The 23,476-nt window shown below is 49.8% G+C and overlaps 1 protein-coding gene across 1 annotated transcript in view; it reads right to left on the reverse strand.

Annotated features, from left to right (window-relative positions):
* cfap65 (cilia and flagella associated protein 65) overlaps nucleotides 1-23,476 on the reverse strand; it is a 107,219-nt gene that overhangs the window by 69,202 nt on the left and 14,541 nt on the right. Inside the window, exons 6-16 of the mRNA XM_071341500.1 lie at nucleotides 20,647-20,846; nucleotides 20,347-20,471; nucleotides 18,279-18,501; nucleotides 17,612-17,880; nucleotides 15,871-16,068; nucleotides 11,897-12,268; nucleotides 11,544-11,681; nucleotides 11,148-11,387; nucleotides 10,638-10,862; nucleotides 5,902-6,048; nucleotides 5,578-5,746 (exon numbers count right to left, since the gene is read on the reverse strand). Coding sequence (XP_071197601.1) covers nucleotides 5,578-5,746; nucleotides 5,902-6,048; nucleotides 10,638-10,862; nucleotides 11,148-11,387; nucleotides 11,544-11,681; nucleotides 11,897-12,268; nucleotides 15,871-16,068; nucleotides 17,612-17,880; nucleotides 18,279-18,501; nucleotides 20,347-20,471; nucleotides 20,647-20,846 — 2,306 coding nt within the window. The remainder of the gene's footprint in view (nucleotides 1-5,577; nucleotides 5,747-5,901; nucleotides 6,049-10,637; nucleotides 10,863-11,147; nucleotides 11,388-11,543; nucleotides 11,682-11,896; nucleotides 12,269-15,870; nucleotides 16,069-17,611; nucleotides 17,881-18,278; nucleotides 18,502-20,346; nucleotides 20,472-20,646; nucleotides 20,847-23,476) is intronic.

The following is a 23,476-nucleotide window of genomic DNA, read 5'->3' on the forward strand; positions in this document are numbered from 1 at the left end:
TGGGACAGTGAACCTGGAAGAGATGGGTCTGTTATGGGACAGTGAACCTGGAGGAGCTGGGTCTGTTATGGGACAGTGAACCTGGAGGAGCTGGAGGAGATGGGTCTGTTATGGGACAGTGAACCTGGAGGAGCTGGGTCTGTTATGGGACAGTGAACCTGGAGGAGCTGGGTCTGTTATGGGACAGTGAACCTGGAGGAGCTGGGTCTGTTATGGGACAGTGAACCTGGAGGAGCTGGGTCTGTTATGGGACAGTGAACCTGGAGGAGCTGGGTCTGTTATGGGACAGTGAACCTGGAGGAGCTGGGTCTGTTATGGGACAGTGAACCTGGAGGAGCTGGGTCTGTTATGGGACAGTGAACCTGGAGGAGCTGGAGAGGCTGGGTCTGTTATGGGACAGTGAACCTGGAGGAGCTGGGTCTGTTATGGGACAGTGAACCTGGAAGAGATGGGTCTGTTATGGGACAGTGAACCTGGAGGAGCTGGGTCTGTTATGGGACAGTGAACCTGGAAGAGATGGGTCTGTTATGGGACAGTGAACCTGGAAGAGATGGGTCTGTTATGGGACAGTGAACCTGGAGGAGCTGGGTCTGTTATGGGACAGTGAACCTGGAAGAGATGGGTCTGTTATGGGACAGTGAACCTGGAAGAGATGGGTCTGTTATGGGACAGTGAACCTGGAGGAGCTGGGTCTGTTATGGGACAGTGAACCTGGAAGAGATGGGTCTGTTATGGGACAGTGAACCTGGAGGAGCTGGGTCTGTTATGGGACAGTGAACCTGGAGGAGCTGGGTCTGTTATGGGACAGTGAACCTGGAGGAGCTGGGTCTGTTATGGGACAGTGAACCTGGAGGAGATGGGTCTGTTATGGGACAGTGTACCTGGAGGAGCTGGGTCTGTTATGGGACAGTGTACCTGGAGGAGCTGGGTCTGTTATGGGACAGTGAACCTGGAGGAGCTGGGTCTGTTATGGGACAGTGTACCTGGAGGAGCTGGAAGAGATGGGTCTGTTATGGGACAGTGTACCTGGAGGAGCTGGGTCTGTTATGGGACAGTGTACCTGGAGGAGCTGGAAGAGATGGGTCTGTTATGGGACAGTGAACCTGGAGGAGCTGGGTCTGTTATGGGACAGTGAACCTGGAGGAGATGGGTCTGTTATGGGACAGTGAAACTGGAAGAGATGGGTCTGTTATGGGACAGTGAACCTGGAGGAGCTGGGTCTGTTATGGGACAGTGAACCTGGAGGAGCTGGGTCTGTTATGGGACAGTGAACCTGGAGGAGCTGGGTCTGTTATGGGACAGTGAACCTGGAGGAGCTGGGTCTGTTATGGGACAGTGAACCTGGAGGAGCTGGGTCTGTTATGGGACAGTGAACCTGGAGGAGCTGGGTCTGTTATGGGACAGTGAACCTGGAGGAGCTGGGTCTGTTATGGGACAGTGAACCTGGAGGAGCTGGGTCTGTTATGGGACAGTGAACCTGGAGGAGCTGGGTCTGTTATGGGACAGTGAACCTGGAGGAGCTGGGTCTGTTATGGGACAGTGAACCTGGAGGAGCTGGGTCTGTTATGGGACAGTGAACCTGGAGGAGCTGGGTCTGTTATGGGACAGTGAACCTGGAGGAGCTGGGTCTGTTATGGGACAGTGAACCTGGAGGAGCTGGGTCTGTTATGGGACAGTGAACCTGGAGGAGCTGGGTCTGTTATGGGACAGTGAACCTGGAGGAGCTGGAGGAGCTGGGTCTGTTATGGGACAGTGAACCTGGAGGAGCTGGGTCTGTTATGGGACAGTGAACCTGGAGGAGCTGGAGGAGCTGGGTCTGTTATGGGACAGTGAACCTGGAGGAGCTGGAGGAGCTGGGTCTGTTATGGGACAGTGAACCTGGAGGAGCTGGGTCTGTTATGGGACAGTGAACCTGGAGGAGCTGGGTCTGTTATGGGACAGTGAACCTGGAGGAGCTGGGTCTGTTATGGGGCAGTGAACCTGGAGGAGCTGGGTCTGTTATGGGGCAGTGAACCTGGAGGAGCTGGGTCTGTTATGGGGCAGTGAACCTGGAGGAGCTGGGTCTGTTATGGGGCAGTGAACCTGGAGGAGCTGGGTCTGTTATGGGACAGTGAACCTGGAGGAGCTGGGTCTGTTATGGGGCAGTGAACCTGGAGGAGCTGGGTCTGTTATGGGGCAGTGAACCTGGAGGAGCTGGGTCTGTTATGGGACAGTGAACCTGGAGGAGCTGGGTCTGTTATGGGGCAGTGAACCTGGAGGAGTTATGGCCAAAGACAGACTCCAGTGGCAGAAGATGTGTGTGGCTTTATGAAGAGGGTTTAGTAAGTAAGTAAGCTGAACAAAAACAGACAAAAAGAACAGAATCACAGTGTGGTGTGGCCCGGGGATTTTCAAGCCAAGCATGTCGTCTCTTAGCTGCACTAGTGAGCTTGGCTGCACTGCCATACTCCCCATCCACCTAAAGCCGTGGTACATGTGGTGGCGAATGCAGGTACACCACCTCCCCACCACACATGGTGCCACAACCAGTATGAAGTAACGGTAGTAGTCCAAGCAGCATGTCCACATTGGCACGATGCGGGCTAAAATATAGGCCCCATGTAGGCTGCCAACATCAGGTCAACGCACACCTGTGATACGAGGTTGTATCATCAAACTGAATGCGCTGAAAATAAGTCGCTATGGATACGAGGTTGTATCATCGAGCTGAATGCACTGAAGATAAGTCGCTATGGATACGAGGTTGTATCATCGAGCTGCATGCACTGAAGATAAGTCGCTATGGATACGAGGTTGTATCATCGAGCTGCATGCACTGAAGATAAGTCGCTATGGATACGAGGTTGTATCATCGAGCTGAATGCACTGAAGATAAGTAGCTATGGATACGAGGTTGTATCATCGAGCTGAATGCACTGAAGATAAGTCGCTATGGATACGAGGTTGTATCATCGAGCTGAATGCACTGAAGATAAGTCGCTATGGATACGAGGTTGTATCATCGAGCTGAATGCACTGCTTGGTGTGGACTGGTTGTGTTGGGCTTGGTGTGGACTGGTTGTGTTGGGCTTGGTGTGGACTGGTTGTGTTGGGCTTGGTGTGGACTAGTTGTGTTGGGCTTGGTGTGGGCTGGTTGTGTTGGGCTTGGTGTGGACTGGTTGTGTTGGGCTGGTTGTGTTGGGCTTGGTGTGGACTGGTTGTGTTGGGCTGGCCGTGTTGGGCTGGCCGTGTTGGGCTTGGTGTGGACTGGTTGTGTTGGGCTTGGTGTGGACTGGTTGTGTTGGGCTTGGTGTGGACTAGTTGTGTTGGGCTTGGTGTGGACTGGTTGTGTTGGGCTTGGTGTGGACTAGTTGTGTTGAGCTTGGTGTGGACTGGTTGTGTTGGGCTAGCCCGTGTTGGGCTTGGTGTGGGCTAGCCCGTGTTGGGCTTGGTGTGGGCTAGCCCGTGTTGGGCTTGGTGTGGGCTAACCCGTGTTGGGCTTGGTGTGGGCTAGCCCGTGTTGGGCTTGGTGTGGGCTAGCTTGTATTGGGCTTGGTGTGGGCTAGTTCGTGCCCACCTTGCCCACTGAATACCTACATGGGGCCAATGGGGTCATGTTGGCTGGGAGGAGTATGTAGCTTGGTCTGGGTAGGATAGCTCAGATCATCTATTGATTCTGTCTCGGATTGGTTGTCTTCGCGGATGGGGGGGGAGCACGGTTGGGAGCGCATTTGTGTAAAGTAACACAGCTGTGGCAGTAGAGGTTCAATACATGGAGAGAGAGAGGATCTCTGGATGTCGTACCAACTCTGTGAGACCTCAGGGTGTCATACCAACTCTGTGAGACCTCAGGGTGTCATACCAACTCTGTGAGACCTCAGGGTGTCGTACCAACTCTGTGAGATCTCAGGGTGTCGTACCAACTCTGTGAGATCTCAGGGTGTCGTACCGACTCTGTGAGACCTCAGGGTGTCGTACCAACTCTGTGAGACCTCAGGGTGTCATACCAACTCTGTGAGACCTCAGGGTGTCGTACCAACTCTGTGAGATCTCAGGGTGTCGTACCAACTCTGTGAGATCTCAGGGTGTCGTACCGACTCTGTGAGACCTCAGGGTGTCGTACCAACTCTGTGAGACCTCAGGGTGTCGTACCGACTCTGTGAGACCTCAGGATGTCGTACCAACTCTGTGAGACCTCAGGGTGTCGTACCAACTCTGTGAGACCTCAGGGTGTCGTACCAACTCTGTGAGACCTCAGGGTGTCGTACAAACTCTGTGAGACCTCAGGGTGTCGTACCAACTCTGTGAGACCTCAGGGTGTCGTACCAATTCTGTGAGACCTCAGGGTGTCGTACCAACTCTGTGAGATCTCAGGGTGTCGTACCAACTCTGTGAGACCTCAGGGTGTTATACCAACTCTGTGAGATCTCTGGATGTCGTACCAACTCTGTGAGACCTTAGGGTGTCGTACCAACTCTGTGAGACCTCAGGGTGTCGTACCAACTCTGTGAGACCTCAGGGTGTCGTACCAACTCTGTGAGACCTCAGGGTGTCGTACCAACTCTGTGAGACCTCAGGGTGTCGTACCAACTCTGTGAGACCTCAGGGTGTCGTACCAACTCTGTGAGATCTCAGGGTGTCGTACCAACTCTGTGAGATCTCAGGGTGTCGTACCAACTCTGTGAGATCTCAGGGTGTCGTACCAACTCTGTGAGACCTCAGGGTGTCGTACCAACTCTGTGAGATCTCAGGGTGTCGTACCAACTCTGTGAGATCTCAGGGTGTCGTACCAACTCTGTGAGACCTCAGGGTGTCGTACCAACTCTGTGAGACCTCAGGGTGTCATACCAACTCTGTGAGATCTCAGGGTGTAATACCAACTCTGTGAGATCTCAAGGTCTCGTACCAACTCTGTGAGATCTCAGGGTCTCGTACCAACTCTGTGAGACCTCAGGGTGTCGTACCAACTCTGTGAGACCTCAGGGTGTCGTACCAACTCTGTGAGACCTCAGGGTGTCGTACCAACTCTGTGAGACCTCAGGGTGTCGTACCAACTCTGTGAGACCTCAGGGTGTCGTACCAACTCTGTGAGACCTCAGGGTGTCGTACCAACTCTGTGAGACCTCAGGGTGTCGTACCAACTCTGTGAGATCTCAGGGTGTCGTACCAACTCTGTGAGACCTCAGGGTGTCGTACCAACTCTGTGAGACCTCAGGGTGTCGTACCAACTCTGTGAGATCTCAGGGTGTCGTACCAACTCTGTGAGACCTCAGGGTGTCGTACCAACTCTGTGAGACCTCAGGGTGTCGTACCAACTCTGTGAGACCTCAGGGTGTCATACCAACTCTGTGAGACCTCAGGGTGTCGTACCAACTCTGTGAGACCTCAGGGTGTCGTACCAACTCTGTGAGACCTCAGGGTGTCGTACCAACTCTGTGAGACCTCAGGGTGTCGTACCAACTCTGTGAGACCTCAGGGTGTCGTACCAACTCTGTGAGACCTCAGGGTGTCGTACCAACTCTGTGAGATCTCAGGGTGTCGTACCAACTCTGTGAGATCTCAGGGTGTTATACCAACTCTGTGAGACCTCATACGTACCAACAGGGTCTTTATTCTGTGTGTTCTCAGGCAGCCCCGGGTCTAGCAGGCTCTGTTGTACAGCCAAACAGAAGCTGACAGAACAGGAACCGTTGTTGATGAGAGGCACCTCGAAGGACCTGCAGTCTCCCACCAACACCTCCCCCAGGTCCAGCACGCCATGCTCTGCCTGGAGAGAGAGAGAGAGAACCAATGACACAAGAGTTTCCACCCTAACACAGACACTGACACAATTCACCTGTCAACAAGTTGTCAGTTCAACGCAGATCAAGGTAAAGGAGACCAGGAAGATGATTGAGGGGTTGGATCTGAGGAGACTAACACCTGGATGGATCCTTTGGAGGCCATGCCCACAACTTTCAGGGGGAGGCGGGACTTCCTGCACACGGGCGTCTGGATTGGCCAGAAGGTCAAGTTGGGCTTCAGATTGTAAACCATTTCCTCAAATGGGGTGAAGGACCACGTCTGCACCTAGGAGGAGGAAAATCACAACCTCTACTTAACCAACACTCAACCTCTACTCAACCTCTACTTAACCTCTACTTAACCAACACTCAACCTCTACTCAACCTCTACTTAACCAACACTCAACCTCTACTCAACCTCTACTCAACCTCTACTTAACCTCCACTCAACCGCCACTCAACCTCCACTCAACCTCCACTCAACCTCTACTCAACCTCTACTCAACCTCTACTCAACCTCTACTCAACCTCCACTCAACCTCCACTCAACCTCCACTCAACCTCCACTCAACCTCCACACAACCTGCACTCAACCTCCACTCAACCTCCACTCATTCTCCACTCAACCTCTACTCAACCTCTACTCAACCTCCACTCAACCTCCACACAACCTGCACTCAACCTCCACTCAACCTCCACTCAACCTGCAAAGTTCAAACAGGATTCATACGTTTTCATTTCATCAACAATCATCGGAATCACATTTTGTTGGTAATAATCAATCATCCATATCATCGAGTGAGATGGAAGATTTAGCCAAGACACCAAGTTCACAGCCTGAGAAAGACCTTTGAAACACTCAATCAACAGCCAGTATCCATCTCTCTTTCAAAGACAGCCAGTCTCACCAACATTGTCATGATTCTTGCCTTGGTGGCAGCTCTGCTAACCCTACTGCCTAAACCTAACCACTCTGCTAACCCTACTGCCTAAACCTAACCACTCTGCTAACCCTACTGTCTAAACCTAACCTAACCACTCTGCTAACCCTACTGCCTAAACCTAACCTTAACAGCTCTGCTAACCCTACTGCCTAAACCTAACCACTCTGCTAACCCTACTGTCTAAACCTAACCTAACCACTCTGCTAACCCTACTGCCTAAACCTAACCTTAACCACTCTGCTAACCCTACTGCCTAAACCTAACCACTCTGCTAACCCTACTGCCTAAACCTAACCACTCTGCTAACCCTACTGTCTAAACCTAACCTAACCACTCTGCTAACCCTACTGCCTAAACCTAACCTTAACCACTCTGCTAACCCTACTGCCTAAACCTAACCTTAACCACTCTGCTAACCCTACTGCCTAAACCTAACCACTCTGCTAACCCTACTGCCTAACCCTAACCTTAACCACTCTGCTAACCCTACCTAACCACTCTGCTAACCCACTCTGCTAACCCTACTGCCTAAACCTAACCTTAACCACTCTGTTAACCCTACTGCCTAAACCTAACCACTCTGCTAACCCTACTGTCTAAACCTAACCTTAACCACTCTGCTAACCCTACTGCCTAAACCTAACCACTCTGCTAACCCTACTGCCTAAACCTAACCACTCTGCTAACCCTACTGCCTAAACCTAACCACTCTGCTAACCCTACTGCCTAAACCTAACCTTAACCACTCTGCTAACCCTACTGCCTAAACCTAACCTAACCACTCTGCTAACCCTACTGCCTAAACCTAACCACTCTGCTAACCCTACTGCCTAAACCTAACCACTCTGCTAACCCTACTGCCTAAACCTAACCACTCTGTTAACCCTACTGCCTAAACCTAACCTAACCACTCTGCTAACCCTACTGCCTAAACCTAACCTAACCACTCTGCTAACCCTACTGCCTAAACCTAACCTAACCACTCTGCTGACCCTACTGCCTAAACCTAACCACTCTGTTAACCCTACTGCCTAAACCTAACCACTCTGCTAACCCTACTGCCTAAACCTAACCTAACCACTCTGCTGACCCTACTGCCTAAACCTAACCACTCTGTTAACCCTACTGCCTAAACCTAACCACTCTGCTAACCCTACTGCCTAAACCTAACCACTCTGTTAACCCTACTGCCTAAACCTAACCACTCTGCTAACCCTACTGCCTAAACCTAACCTAACCACTCTGCTAACCCTACTGCCTAAACCTAAACTAACCACTCTGCTAACCCTACTGCCTAAACCTAACCACTCTGCTAACCCTACTGCCTAAACCTAACCACTCTGCTAACCCTACTGCCTAAACCTAACCACTCTGCTAACCCTACTGCCTAAACCTAACCTAACCACTCTGCTAACCCTACTGCCTAAACCTAACCACTCTGCTAACCCTACTGCCTAAACCTAACCACTCTGCTAACCCTACTGCCTAAACCTAACCACTCTGCTAACCCTACTGCCTAAACCTAACCTTAACCACTCTGTTAACCCTACTGCCTAAACCTAACCACTCTGCTAACCCTACTGTCTAAACCTAACCTTAACCACTCTGCTAACCCTACTGCCTAAACCTAACCACTCTGCTAACCCTACTGCCTAAACCTAACCACTCTGCTAACCCTACTGCCTAAACCTAACCACTCTGCTAACCCTACTGCCTAAACCTAACCTTAACCACTCTGCTAACCCTACTGCCTAAACCTAACCTAACCACTCTGCTAACCCTACTGCCTAAACCTAACCTAACCACTCTGCTAACCCTACTGCCTAAAACTAACCTAACCACTCTGCTAACCCTACTGCCTAAACCTAACCACTCTGCTAACCCTACCGCCTAAACCTAACCACTCTGCTAACCCTACTGCCTAAACCTAACCACTCTGCTAACCCTACTGCCTAAACCTAACCACTCTGTTAACCCTACTGCCTAAACCTAACCTAACCACTCTGCTAACCCTACTGCCTAAACCTAACCTAACCACTCTGCTAACCCTACTGCCTAAACCTAACCTAACCACTCTGCTGACCCTACTGCCTAAACCTAACCACTCTGTTAACCCTACTGCCTAAACCTAACCTAACCACTCTGCTAACCCTACTGCCTAAACCTAACCTAACCACTCTGCTGACCCTACTGCCTAAACCTAACCACTCTGTTAACCCTACTGCCTAAACCTAACCACTCTGCTAACCCTACTGCCTAAACCTAACCACTCTGTTAACCCTACTGCCTAAACCTAACCACTCTGCTAACCCTACTGCCTAAACCTAACCACTCTGCTAACCCTACTGCCTAAACCTAAACTAACCACTCTGCTAACCCTACTGCCTAAACCTAACCACTCTGCTAACCCTACTGCCTAAACCTAACCACTCTGCTAACCCTACTGCCTAAACCTAACCTAACCACTCTGCTAACCCTACTGCCTAAACCTAACCACTCTGCTAACCCTACTGCCTAAACCTAACCACTCTGCTAACCCTACTGCCTAAACCCAACCTTAACCACTCTGCTAACCCTACTGCCTAAACCTAACCTAACCACTCTGCTAACCCTACTGCCTAAACCTAGCCTTAACCACTCTGCTAACCCTACTGCCTAAACCTAACCACTCTGCTAACCCTACTGTCTAAACCTAACCACTCTGCTAACCCTACTGCCTAAACCTAACCACTCTGCTAACCCTACTGCCTAAACCTAACCACTCTGCTAACCCTACTGCCTAAACCTAACCTTAACCACTCTGCTAACCCTACTGCCTAAACCTAACCTAACCACTCTGCTAACCCTACTGCCTAAACCTAACCTAACCACTCTGCTAACCCTACTGCCTAAAACTAACCTAACCACTCTGCTAACCCTACTGCCTAAACCTAACCACTCTGCTAACCCTACCGCCTAAACCTAACCACTCTGCTAACCCTACTGCCTAAACCTAACCACTCTGCTAACCCTACTGCCTAAACCTAACCACTCTGTTAACCCTACTGCCTAAACCTAACCTAACCACTCTGCTAACCCTACTGCCTAAACCTAACCTAACCACTCTGCTAACCCTACTGCCTAAACCTAACCTAACCACTCTGCTGACCCTACTGCCTAAACCTAACCACTCTGTTAACCCTACTGCCTAAACCTAACCTAACCACTCTGCTAACCCTACTGCCTAAACCTAACCTAACCACTCTGCTGACCCTACTGCCTAAACCTAACCACTCTGTTAACCCTACTGCCTAAACCTAACCACTCTGCTAACCCTACTGCCTAAACCTAACCACTCTGTTAACCCTACTGCCTAAACCTAACCACTCTGCTAACCCTACTGCCTAAACCTAACCACTCTGCTAACCCTACTGCCTAAACCTAAACTAACCACTCTGCTAACCCTACTGCCTAAACCTAACCACTCTGCTAACCCTACTGCCTAAACCTAACCACTCTGCTAACCCTACTGCCTAAACCTAACCTAACCACTCTGCTAACCCTACTGCCTAAACCTAACCACTCTGCTAACCCTACTGCCTAAACCTAACCACTCTGCTAACCCTACTGCCTAAACCCAACCTTAACCACTCTGCTAACCCTACTGCCTAAACCTAACCTAACCACTCTGCTAACCCTACTGCCTAAACCTAGCCTTAACCACTCTGCTAACCCTACTGCCTAAACCTAACCACTCTGCTAACCCTACTGCCTAAACCTAACCACTCTGCTAACCCTACTGCCTAAACCTAACCACATTATTACGATATATATATATATATATATAGCCAATTTGACTTTGCAGCTCAGCCACCTAGCAGAAATCACCCAGTTCTGCCTCCAGAGAAAGATTCAAGATCCTACGTCCCCACCAGCCCCCTCTTTCTCTCACCATGGTCTCATTGGGCTGCAGGACTCCCGTGTCAGGTGCCACAGAGATGACACGTCGGTCAGGACCAGGGATCCTCCAGTGGAACCTCAGAGGTAACCTGGTCAGGTTCCTGACGGTGTAGGGGCTTTGGGAGCAGGAGCCCACCGCCGTGGGTTTGAAGAACAGACTACCTCCTCCTTCCAGAGACACACACAGCTTCTCTACCACACTGACCACCGACAGCTCCTACAAGGCAGTACAGACAGCAGCACACCCCCCCCCACCCCCCCCCAGAGCAACACTTTATTCACGTTAGGATTTGAAGGGGAATCAGCCATAGCAAGGCGTTTCTAAAGCAGATTTATTTTTTCTTGATCACATAATGGAGTCGTCATTGCGGATCCGAGGTGATTCGTAGATCAGTGATTCTGTGCAGCAACGTGCTCATGTTGATCCTCCCCCCCATCCAACACACCAACTGTCTGAAAAGGATCTATGGTACAAGCCTGCTGTCAACTAGGACTGTGGTACCTGGGTGTGCTTGGGGCTGGCATTGAAGTGCAGGGTGAGGGGTAGCTTGGCAGGGCAGTCCTCTGCTGGGGTGGTCCTGAGGGTGAGAATCTGGTGTTGTCCAGGTTGGACCAGGCCACTGGTGGGCTGAACAGTGACTGAAGGACACTCCTCTGGGTCCAGCCTGAACACCAATGGTAAGTCTCCTATGTTCTCCAGGAGCACAGTCCTGTACGAGACCAGGCTCAGAGCAGGGAAGACCTGGATAGAGAGGAAGAGGAGGACGAAGAAAATGCCTTTATTGCAGACTTTTCCTGAACGTTTCCTTCTGAACAAGACTTTTGGAGTATGCTAGCGTGAGACTAATCGAGATATGATTGTGTGTGGACAGTTGACGGGTGCCATGTCTGTACTCACCACTCGGGGGCGCTGCAGGGAGAAGCGGGGGATGAAGTGCTCCCGGCCAGGCTGGAAGGAGTGTCCAATGACCCGGACTGTGACACACCAGGGAGGGCACAGGGTACGGTCCTCTACCTGCCGATGGTCCCTCAACACCTGGAGAAAAAGGTGGAGGCAAGAACAGAGCTGTTTCACTACCTGTACCGAGACCAGATTGTTATAGTTGAGATGGTTATTTGTAAGGCTGAGATTCTCATTACCTGCACAGGTCTGTCTTGAAAAACAAGAAGAAGGGTTTATCTTAATAAGATCAGACTAGGGAATAAGAAAAAAAACTAAATCGAAAAATAATAAACAAATGTTTAAATGACCTTGTAGAGAGCGAAGCACTCTAGCTGTGCCCCATGGAAGGTGTTGTGCTGCCTGGGCGTGTAGCTGACTCTGAAAGCAGTCGACTTCAGGGGTCCCAGGTCACATGACGAGGGTGTGACGGAGAAGGAGGAGTTTGGAGCCGGGGTCCAGACCAAGCTGAGCTTGCCCTTGGTGTGATTGGAGAGAGTCACAGACTGGGAGGTAGAGAGGGAGCCATTGTGGAACAGCAGCTCTGGGGGATCCACTGTGATGTGGGAACTGTTTGTGCTGGTCCCCTCACCGCTGCCTCCTAGCTCAGCCTCCACCTTGCCCCCTGCACAGCCCTGGTAATATTCCTCCATAGGGCTCTTCTCTGGCACAGCAGCAGGATCCTAGAAGGTCACTTGTTTTATTAGTCGTATGTACAGGATACACATGGTATACGTCGTCCAATGAAACACTTACTGCAGGTTCAGTATCAGTATAATACAGGAAGGCTCAATGTATAGGCCAATATTTACACGTGTTTTGGGACGGGAGGATTAGGGGGCAAGTGAATACATTGTGCAGTATTAGCAATAGTAAATAAGAGCCTGGTAGCAGCAATTGTGATGTGTAGTGTGTGTGTGTGTGTGTGTGTGTGTGTGTGTGTGTGTGTGTGTGTGTGTGTGTGTGTGTGTGTGTGTGTGTGTGTGTGTGTGTGTGTGTGTGTGTGTGTGTGTGTGTGTGTGTGTGTGTGTGTGTGTGTGTGTGTGTGTGTGTGTTAAGGTGTGAGCATCAGAGCAAGTGGTCAGTCCAGTTCAAGTGTTCAGCAGTCTGATGGTTTGTAGATAGAAACTGTCTCTGAGCCTGTTGGTATCAGACCTCATGCTCTGATACAGTCTGATGGTTTGTAGATAGAAACTGTCTCTGAGCCTGTTGGTATCAGACCTCATGCTCTGATACAGTCTGATGGCTTGTAGATAGAAACTGTCTCTGAGCCTGTTGGTATCAGACCTCATGCTCTGATACAGTCTGATGGCTTGTAGATAGAAACTGTCTCTGAGCCTGTTGGTATCAGACATCATGCTCTGATACAGTCTGATGGCTTGTAGATAGAAACTGTCTCCGAGCCTGTTGGTATCAGAACTCATGCTCTGATACCGTCTGCCAGATGGTAAGGGAGTGAACAGCTCGTGACTGGGCTGTGTGGGGGCCCTGTATGATGCTGCGGGAAATCCTTAGGCATCGTTTCAAGTAAATGTCATAATGTCAGGTTCAAGGAAGGGGTCGAATCCATTCATTGATTTCAACTGAAATTCCGATTTCATTGTTTCTCATGAGGACAATTAGAATTTTCAGTTTACTTCCTGAATTGACTGATTTGAAATGAACATGACCCTGCCAGAGAGATGTCACAGTGTTACAGCTGAACATGAAAGCTATGAAGCTGATTATCTAGAAGATATATTCAGATGAAGAAACTGGGATGAGGCGTCTAAAACAACCAGGCCATAAAACAGACGGAAGTCCATTGTGGAGACCTTATGTGTCATCAGCTTAGAGGCCTAAACAAGCTAAATCCAGACTCCTGTATATGGGGCGGCAGGGTAGCCTAGTGGTTAGAGTGTAATGGGGCGGCAGGGTAGCCTAGTGGTTAGAAGTGCAATGGGGCGGCAGGGTAGCCTAGTGGTTAGAAGTGCAATGGGGCGGCAGGGTAGCCTAGTGGTTAGAGTGTAGGGGCGGCAGGGTAGCCTAGTGGTTAGAGTGTAGGGGCGGCAGGGTAGCCTAGTGGTTAGAGTGTAGGGGCGGCAGGGTAGCCTAGTGGTTAGAGTGTAGGGGCGGCAGGTAGCCTAGTGGTTAGAGTGTAGGGGCGGCAGGGTAGCCTAGTGGTTAGAGTGTAGGGGCGGCAGGGTAGCCTAGTGGTTAGAGTGTAGGGGCGGCAGGGTAGCCTAGTGGTTAGAGTGTAGGGGCGGCAGGGTAGCCTAGTGGTTAGAGTGTAGGGGCGGCAGGGTAGCCTAGTGGTTAGAGTGTAGGGGCGGCAGGGTAGCCTAGTGGTTAGAGTGTAGGGGCGGCAGGGTAGCCTAGTGGTTAGAGTGTAGGGGCGGCAGGGTAGCCTAGTGGTTAGATAGTAGGGGTGGCAGGGTAGCCTAGTGGTTAGAGTGTAGGGGCGGCAGGTAGCCTAGTGGTTAGAGTGTAGGGGCGGCAGGGTAGCCTAGTGGTTAGAGTGTAGGGGTGGCAGGTAGCCTAGTGGTTAGAGTGTAGGGGCGGCAGGGTAGCCTAGTGGTTAGAGTGTAGGGGTGGCAGGTAGCCTAGTGGTTAGAGTGTAGGGGCGGCAGGGTAGCCTAGTGGTTAGAGTGTAGGGGTGGCAGGTAGCCTAGTGGTTAGAGTGTAGGGGCGGCAGGGTAGCCTAGTGGTTAGAGTGTAGGGGTGGCAGGTAGCCTAGTGGTTAGAGTGTAGGGGTGGCAGGTAGCCTAGTGGTTAGAGTGTAGGGGTGGCAGGTAGCCTAGTGGTTAGAGTGTAGGGGCGGCAGGGTAGCCTAGTGGTTAGAGTGTAGGGGTGGCAGGTAGCCTAGTGGTTAGAGTGTAGGGGTGGCAGGTAGCCTAGTGGTTAGAGTGTAGAGGCGGCAGGTAGCCTAGTGGTTAGAGTGTAGAGGTGGCAGGTAGCCTAGTGGTTAGAGTGTAGGGGCGGCAGGTAGCCTAGTGGTTAGAGTGTAGGGGTGGCAGGTAGCCTAGTGGTTAGAGTGTAGGGGTGGCAGGTAGCCTAGTGGTTAGAGTGTAGGGGCGGCAGGGTAGCCTAGTGGTTAGAGTGTAGAGGTGGCAGGTAGCCTAGTGGTTAGAGTGTAGGGGCGGCAGGGTAGCCTAGTGGTTAGAGTGTAGGGGCGGCAGGTAGCCTAGTGGTTAGAGTGTAGGGGCGGCAGGGTAGCCTAGTGGTTAGAGTGTAGGGGCGGCAGGTAGCCTAGTGGTTAGAGTGTAGGGGCGGCAGGTAGCCTAGTGGTTAGAGTGTAGGGGCGGCAGGGTAGCCTAGTGGTTAGAGTGTAGGGGCGGCAGGTAGCCTAGTGGTTAGAGTGTAGGGGCGGCAGGGTAGCCTAGTGGTTAGAGTGTAGGGGCGGCAGGGTAGCCTAGTGGTTAGAGTGTAGGGGCGGCAGGTAGCCTAGTGGTTAGAGTGTAGGGGCGGCAGGTAGCCTAGTGGTTAGAGTGTAGGGGCGGCAGGGTAGCCTAGTGGTTAGAGTGTAGGGGCGGCAGGTAGCCTAGTGGTTAGAGTGTAGGGGCGGCAGGGTAGCCTAGTGGTTAGATAGTAGGGGCGGCAGGTAGCCTAGTGGTTAGAGGGTAGGGGCGGCAGGTAGCCTAGTGGTTAGAGTGTAGGGGCGGCAGCGTAGCCTAGTGGTTAGAGTGTAGGGGGGGCAGGTAGCCTAGTGGTTAGAGTGTAGGGGCGGCAGGTAGCCTAGTGGTTAGAGTGTAGGGGCGGCAGGGTAGCCTAGTGGTTAGAGTGTAGGGGCGGCAGGGTAGCCTAGTGGTTAGAGTGTAGGGGCGGCAGGTAGCCTAGTGGTTAGAGTGTAGGGACGGCAGGTAGCCTAGTGGTTAGAGTGTAGGGGCGGCAGGGTAGCCTAGTGGTTAGAGTGTAGGGGCGGCAGGGAAGCCTAGTGGTTAGATAGTAGGGACGGCAGGGTAGCCTAGTGGTTAGAGCGTAGGACTAGTAACCGAAAGGTTGTGAGATTGAATCCCCGAGTTGACAAGGTAAAAATCTGTCGTTCTGCCCCCTGAACAAGGCAGTTAACCCACTGTTCCTAGGCCGTCAATGAAAATAAGAATTTGTTCTTAACTGACTTGCCTCGTTAAATAAAGGTTAAATAAAGGTTAAATAAAAAGGACGAGTAGCGCTTCCTCCTGATTGGGCGAAGGCTCTAACCCAGGACGTCTGCCTTGCAAACACACACGACCGCCCGCCTGAAGCGTTGTGCCACTGAAAAGCTAGGGGCCGAGGGTTTCACACATCAACCGCCTGCCGCACATACCTCTTGTAACATCAGAGCTCCCTCCTGGTCCACCTGGATCTTGTCCTCTGCCAGCATGGCACCGAGTACATCAGGAGGGTAGCAGGTGAGTCCACGGGCCAGGTGCTGCCGGTACAGGACCAGGTGTCTGGGGTGAAGGATGGCTGGTTTCAGCTGCTCAGAGTGACAGGTTCCTATCAGGTCCAGGAACAGAGGCTCCTGAACAGGGAAGATACAAACACGATTGTTAGTATAGCTTATGGTGTGTGTGTGTGTGTGTGTGTGTGTGTGTGTGTGTACACTGAATATACAGCTGTTGGTTTGTAGTCTTAACACTTAACGGCGTTCTCATGTTCATTCTGAACGAGACATGGAAGTGTGGCAATGCAAACCTCGTTAATGTTACTCACGAAGCACCATACATTCAACATACGCTACATTTTGAAAAGCTATGACTGAATTCAACTGCTGATGCATAAACCCTAAATGTTTCCTGTAGGGTGACATCGGTGCTCTGCAGCTGGTCAGAGTCTGAGCCCCAGTCCCTCACCCTGTGTAGCAGCAGACAGACCAACCCTCCAGCCCCTCACCCTGTGTAGCAGCAGACAGACCCTCCTGTCCCTCACCCTGTGTAGCAGCAGACAGACCAACCCTCCTGCCTCTCACCCTGTGTAGCAGCAGACAGACCCTCCAGCCCCTCACCCTGTGTAGCAGCAGACAGACCAACCCTCCAGCCCCTCACCCTGTGTAGCAGCAGACAGACCAACCCTCCAGCCCCTCACCCTGTGTAGCAGCAGACAGACAGACCCTCCAGCCCCTCACCCTGTGTAGCAGCAGACAGACCAACCCTCCAGCCCCTCACCCTGTGTAGCAGCAGACAGACCAACCCCTCACCCTGTGTAGCAGCAGACAGACCCTCCAGCCCCTCACCCTGTGTAGCAGCAGACAGACCAACCCCTCACCCTGTGTAGCAGCAGACAGACCCTCCAGCCCCTCACCCTGTGTAGCAGCAGACAGACCCTCCAGCCCCTCACCCTGTGTAGCAGCAGACAGACCAACCCTCCAGCCCCTCACCCTGTGTAGCAGCAGACAGACCAACCCTCCAGCCCCTCACCCTGTGTAGCAGCAGACAGACCAACCCTCCAGCCCCTCACCCTGTGTAGCAGCAGACAGACCAACCCTCCAGCCCCTCACCCTGTGTAGCAGCAGACAGACAGACCCTCCAGCCCCTCACCCTGTGTAGCAGCAGACAGACCAACCCTCCAGCCCCTCACCCTGTGTAGCAGCAGACAGACCAACCCCTCACCCTGTGTAGCAGCAGACAGACCCTCCAGCCCCTCACCCTGTGTAGCAGCAGACAGACCAACCCCTCACCCTGTGTAGCAGCAGACAGACCCTCCAGCCCCTCACCCTGTGTAGCAGCAGACAGACCCTCCTGTCCCTCACCCTGTGTAGCAGCAGACAGACCAACCCTCCAGCCCCTCACCCTGTGTAGCAGCAGACAGACCAACCCTCCAGCCCCTCACCCTGTGTAGCAGCAGACAGACCAACCCTCCAGCCCCTCACCCTGTGTAGCAGCAGACAGACCAACCCTCCAGCCCCTCACCCTGTGTAGCAGCAGACAGACCAACCCTCCAGCCCCTCACCCTGTGTAGCAGCAGACAGACCAACCCTCCTGTCCCTCACCCTGTGTAGCAGCAGACAGACCAACCCTCCAGCCCCTCACCCTGTGTAGCAGCAGACAGACCCTCCAGCCCCTCACCCTGTGTAGCAGCAGACAGACCACCCTCCTGTGGTGTCCCATGGGGTGGTGTGGTCTGAAGAGCAGGCGTAGGCTCCGGTGGCTGTTGGGTGGCAGGGCACCACAGGCCGGCTCCAAGGTGAAGACACTATGCCCTGTGGTGTCCAAGTCAAACTGGTACTGGGCCTCCACAGAGGAGGAGTTGATGATGTCCACGGTACGCAAGGCCTCCTCACCCTCAGCCACACAGCCAAAGTCCAGCATGGAAGAGGACAGGGACACCTGAGGACCTGCAGGGGAGGAGGGAGGATCAAGATGGAGGAGGACAGGGACACCTGAGGACCTGCAGAGGAGGAGGGAGGATCAAGATGGAGGAGGACAGGGACACCTGAGGACCTGCAGAGGAGGAGGGAGGATCAAGATGGAGGAGGACAGGGACACCTGAGGACCTGCAGAGGAGGAGGGAGGATCAAGATGGAGGAGGACAGGGACACCTGAGGACCTGCAGAGGAGGAGGGAGGATCAAGATGGAGGAGGACAGGGACACCTGAGGACCTGCAGAGGAGGAGGGAGGATCAAGATGGAGGAGGACAGGGACACCTGAGGACCTGCAGAGGAGGAGGGAGGATCAAGATGGAGGAGGACAGAGACACCTGTGATTTCCTTCGTATTGCTTACTGTACTGTACCTATGCAGGTGCCGGTGACTTTGAGCAGGGTTTTGTTGAGCGCCCCAGGGCAGGTGAGAGACAGGTAGTCCACAGTGGTGCTGTCCACAGTTACAGGAGAGAAAATCACAGGTACCCTGATGGAGGTACGCGGGGCCACCTCTCCCTTCTGGATACCACACTGGAACACTGACTCTGACAGCGCCGGACGCTGCATCCTGGACAGACTAAAGGAAGTCGTTATCTGGTAGAAAATTAGAGGGGGGAGAGAGAGGGACGGAGACCATAAACAGAGAGACAGTGTGACGTTGATGAAGAAATGTTCCTATACAGGCTAATGATGTACTGTATGCTGATGACAATCTTTGATTGAAGAAGCTAGGAGGAAGGAACTCACTGAGGATAGATTGAGAATCAGAAAGCTAGGAGGAAGGAACTCACTGAGGATGGATTGAGAATCAGAAGCTAGGAGGAAGGAACTCACTGAGGATGGATTGAGAATCAGAAGCTAGGAGGAAGGAACTCACTGAGGATGGATTGAGAATCAGAAGCTAGGAGGAAGGAACTCACCGAGGATGGATTGAGAATCAGAAGCTAGGAGGAAGGAACTCACCGAGGATGGATTGAGAATCAGAAGTTAGGAGGAAGGAACTCACTGAGGATGGATTAGGAATCAGAAGCTAGGAGGAAGGAACTCACTGAGGATGGATTGAGAATCAGAAGTTAGGAGGAAGGAACTCACTGAGGATGGATTGAGAATCAGAAGCTAGGAGGAAGGAACTCACCGAGGATGGATTGAGAATCAGAAGCTAGGAGAAAGGAACTCACTGAGGATGGATGGAGAATCAGAAGCTAGGAGGAAGGAACTCACCGAGGATGGATTGAGAATCAGAAGCTAGGAGGAAGGAACTCACTGAGGATGGATTGAGAATCAGAAGCTAGGAGGAAGGAACTCACTGAGGATGGATTGAGAATCAGAAAGCAAGGAGGAAGGAACTCACTGAGGATGGATGGAGAATCAGAAGCTAGGAGGAAGGAACTCACTGAGGATGGATTGAGAATCAGAAGTTAGGAGGAAGGAACTCACCGAGGATGGATTGAGAATCAGAAAGCTAGGAGGAAGGAACTCACCGAGGATGGATTGAGAATCAGAAAGCTAGGAGGAAGGAACTCACTGAGGATGGATTGAGAATCAGAAGCTAGGAGGAAGGAACTCACTGAGGATAGATTGAGAATCAGAAGCTAGGAGGAAGGAACTCACTGAGGATGGATTGAGAATCAGAAGCTAGGAGGAAGGAACTCACTGAGGATAGATTGAGAATCAGAAGCTAGGAGGAAGGAACTCACTGAGGATGGATTGAGAATCAGAAGCTAGGAGGAAGGAACTCACTGAGGATGGATTGAGAATCAGAAGCTAGGAGGAAGGAACTCACTGAGGATGGATTGAGAATCAGAAAGCTAGGAGGAAGGAACTCACTGAGGATGGATTGAGAATCAGAAGCTAGGAGGAAGGAACTCACTGAGGATGGATTGAGAATCAGAAAGCTAGGAGGAAGGAACTCACTGAGGATAGATTGAGAATCAGAAGCTAGGAGGAAGGAACTCACTGAGGATAGATTGAGAATCAGAAAGCTAGGAGGAAGGAACTCACTGAGGATGGATTGAGAATCAGAAGCTAGGAGGAAGGAACTCACCGAGGATGGATTGAGAATCAGAAAGCTAGGAGGAAGGAACTCACTGAGGATGGATTGAGAATCAGAAGCTAGGAGGAAGGAACTCACTGAGGATGGATTGAGAATCAGAAAGCTAGGAGGAAGGAACTCACTGAGGATGGATTGAGAATCAGAAAGCTAGGAGGAAAGAACTCACTGAGGATGGATTGAGAATCAGAAAGCTAGGAGGAAGGAACTCACTGAGGATGGATTGAGAATCAGAAAGCTAGGAGGAAGGAACTCACTGAGGATGGATTGAGAATCAGAAAGCTAGGAGGAAGGAACTCACTGAGGATGGATTGAGAATCAGAAAGCTAGGAGGAAGGAACTCACTGAGGATGGATTGAGAATCAGAAAGCTAGGAGGAAGGAACTCACTGAGGATGGATTGAGAATCTCAAAGTGTCTTTCCATGGTGCAGCCGACAGGCACATTGTCAAACTCCAGCACCTTACATCCTTCCTCCTGACCCGGGGCACTGATCTGAAGGAACGGGTACTTTGCTGTGGAAAAGATAAACACATTTACCATACAATATATGGGCTGAAGTTCTGAGGTATATAAATACTTTGGAGAGTGTGTGAGGTCCAGAACACACAACTGAAACAATGTGTGTTATCCTCGCTTGATAGTTGTTTCATGTTCTTGGCTTGATCAATCAATATATGTATCACTTACATAGGCCCTGTAGGAGCAGAGTACAGCTGTTCTCTCCCTCGTCCCCGAAGGCACAGCTAGCCTGGACCTGGTAGACCAACGCCTCCCGTGGTCTGAAGAGCACCGTGACTCTACACTCCTGACCCGGCTCGAGCATCCCGCTCTCTGGACACAGCCGGAAGGGAGAGGGCACCTCCCACTGGAAACCTGTCTGCAGCTTACTGAGGAGAGAGAAACACAGTAAATTCCAGAACCTACCATTGATCAATACTTTGCTAACAGTTTTACTGACAGAACCTATCATTGATCAATACTTTGATAACAGTTTTAGTGACAGAACCTATCATTGATCAATACTTTGATAACAGTTTTACTGACAGAACCTACCATTGATCAATACTTTGGTAACAGTTTTACTGACAGAACCTATCATTGATCAATACTTTGATAACAGTTTTAATAACAGAACCTATCATTGATCAATACTTTGATAACAGTTTTAATGACAGAACCTATCATTGATCAATACTTTGATTACAGTTTTACGTTCAGAACCTATCATTGATCAATACTTTGATTACAGTTTTAATGACAGAACCTATCATTGATCAATACTTTGGTAACAGTTTTAGTGACAGAACCTATCATTGATCAATACTTTGATTACAGTTTTAGTGACAGAACCTATCATTGATCAATACTTTGATAACAGTTTTAATGACAGAACATATCATTGATCAATACTTTGATAACAGTTTTAATGACAGAACCTATCATTGATCAATACTTTGATTACAGTTTTACTGACAGAACCTATCATTGATCAATACTTTGATTACAGTTTTACTGACAGAACCTATCATTGATCAATACTTTGATTACAGTTTTACTGACAGAACCTATCATTGATCAATACTAGAGCCAATAGAAGAACAGCATGTGTGTTGGTGATGGGTGGGCGTGGCACTAGAACCACTAGGTAGATGTGGATCATCACACAGTGTATCTAAACTACCAGTGGGATGGATTAAACAGGCAACAACTGTTCCACCGACACCCACACAACCTTTATTTCCCTCATTTAACAGTGTGATTAGTCAACCTACCTTTAACCGATATTAACCAACCTACCTTTAACTGATATTAACCAACCTACCTTTAAATGATATTAACCAACCTACCTTTAACCGATATTAACCAACCTACCTTTAAATGATATTAACCAACCTACCTTTAACCGATATTAACCAACCTACCTTTAAATGATATTAACCAACCTACCTTTAACTGATATTAACCAACCTACCTTTAACCGATATTAACCAACCTACCTTTAACCAATATTAACCAACCTACCTTTAAATTATATTAACCAACCTACCTTTAACTGATATTAACCAACCTACCTTTAACTGATATTAACCAACCTACCTTTAACTGATATTAACCAACCTACCTTTAACTGATATTAACCAACCTACCTTTAAATGATATTAACCAACCTACCTTTAACCGATATTAACCAACCTACCTTTAAATGATATTAACCAACCTACCTTTAACTGATATTAACCAACCTACCTTTAACTGATATTAATCAACCTACCTTTAACTGATATTAACCAACCTACCTTTAACTGATATTAACCAACCTACCTTTAAATGATATTAACCAACCTACCTTTAACCAATATTAACCAACCTACCTTTAACTGATATTAACCAACCTACTTTTAACCAATATTAACCAACCTACCTTTAAATGATATTAACCAACCTACCTTTAACTGATATTAACCAACCTACCTTTAAATGATATTAACCAACCTACCTTTAAATGATATTAACCAACCTACCTTTAACTGATATTAACCAACCTACCTTTAACTGATATTAACCAACCTACCTTTAACTGATATTAACCAACCTACTTTTAACCAATATTAACCAACCTACCTTTAACTGATATTAACCAACCTACTTTTAACCAATATTAACCAACCTACCTTTAACTGATATTAACCAACCTACCTTTAACCAATATTAACCAACCTACCTTTAACCACTATTAACCAACCTACCTTTAACTGATATTAACCAACCTACCTTTAACCACTATTAACCAACCTACCTTTAACTAATATTAACCAACCTACCTTTAACCAATATTAACCAACCTACCTTTAACCACTATTAACTAAGCAACCTACCTTTAACCACTATTAACCAACCTGCCTTTAACCACTATTAACTAAGCAACCTACCTTTAACCACTATTAACCAACCTGCCTTTAACCACTATTAACCAACCTACCTTTAACTAATATTAACCAACCTACCTTTAACCAATATTAACCAACCTACCTTTAACCACTATTAACTAAGCAACCTACCTTTAACCAATATTAACCAACCTACCTTTAACCACTATTAACCAACCTACCTTTAACTGATATTAACCAACCTACCTTTAACCACTATTAACCAACCTACCTTTAACTAATATTAACCAACCTACCTTTAACCAATATTAACCAACCTACCTTTAACCACTATTAACTAAGCAACCTACCTTTAACCACTATTAACCAACCTACCTTTAACCAATATTAACCAACCTGCCTTTAACCACTATTTATTTTTTATTTTTTTTATTTTTATATTTTATTATTATTTTTTATCCCATTTTCTCCCCAATTTTCGTGGTATCCAATCGCTAGTAATTACTATCTTGTCTCATCGCTACAACTCCCGTACGTGCTCGGGAGAGACGAAGGTCGAAAGCCATGCGTCCTCCGAAGCACAACCCAACCAAGCCGCACTGCTTCTTTAACACAGCGCGCCTCCAACC

The sequence above is a fragment of the Salvelinus alpinus genome, chromosome 14, assembly GCF_045679555.1.
Source record: "Salvelinus alpinus chromosome 14, SLU_Salpinus.1, whole genome shotgun sequence".
NCBI classification, from domain to species: Eukaryota; Metazoa; Chordata; class Actinopteri; order Salmoniformes; family Salmonidae; genus Salvelinus; species Salvelinus alpinus.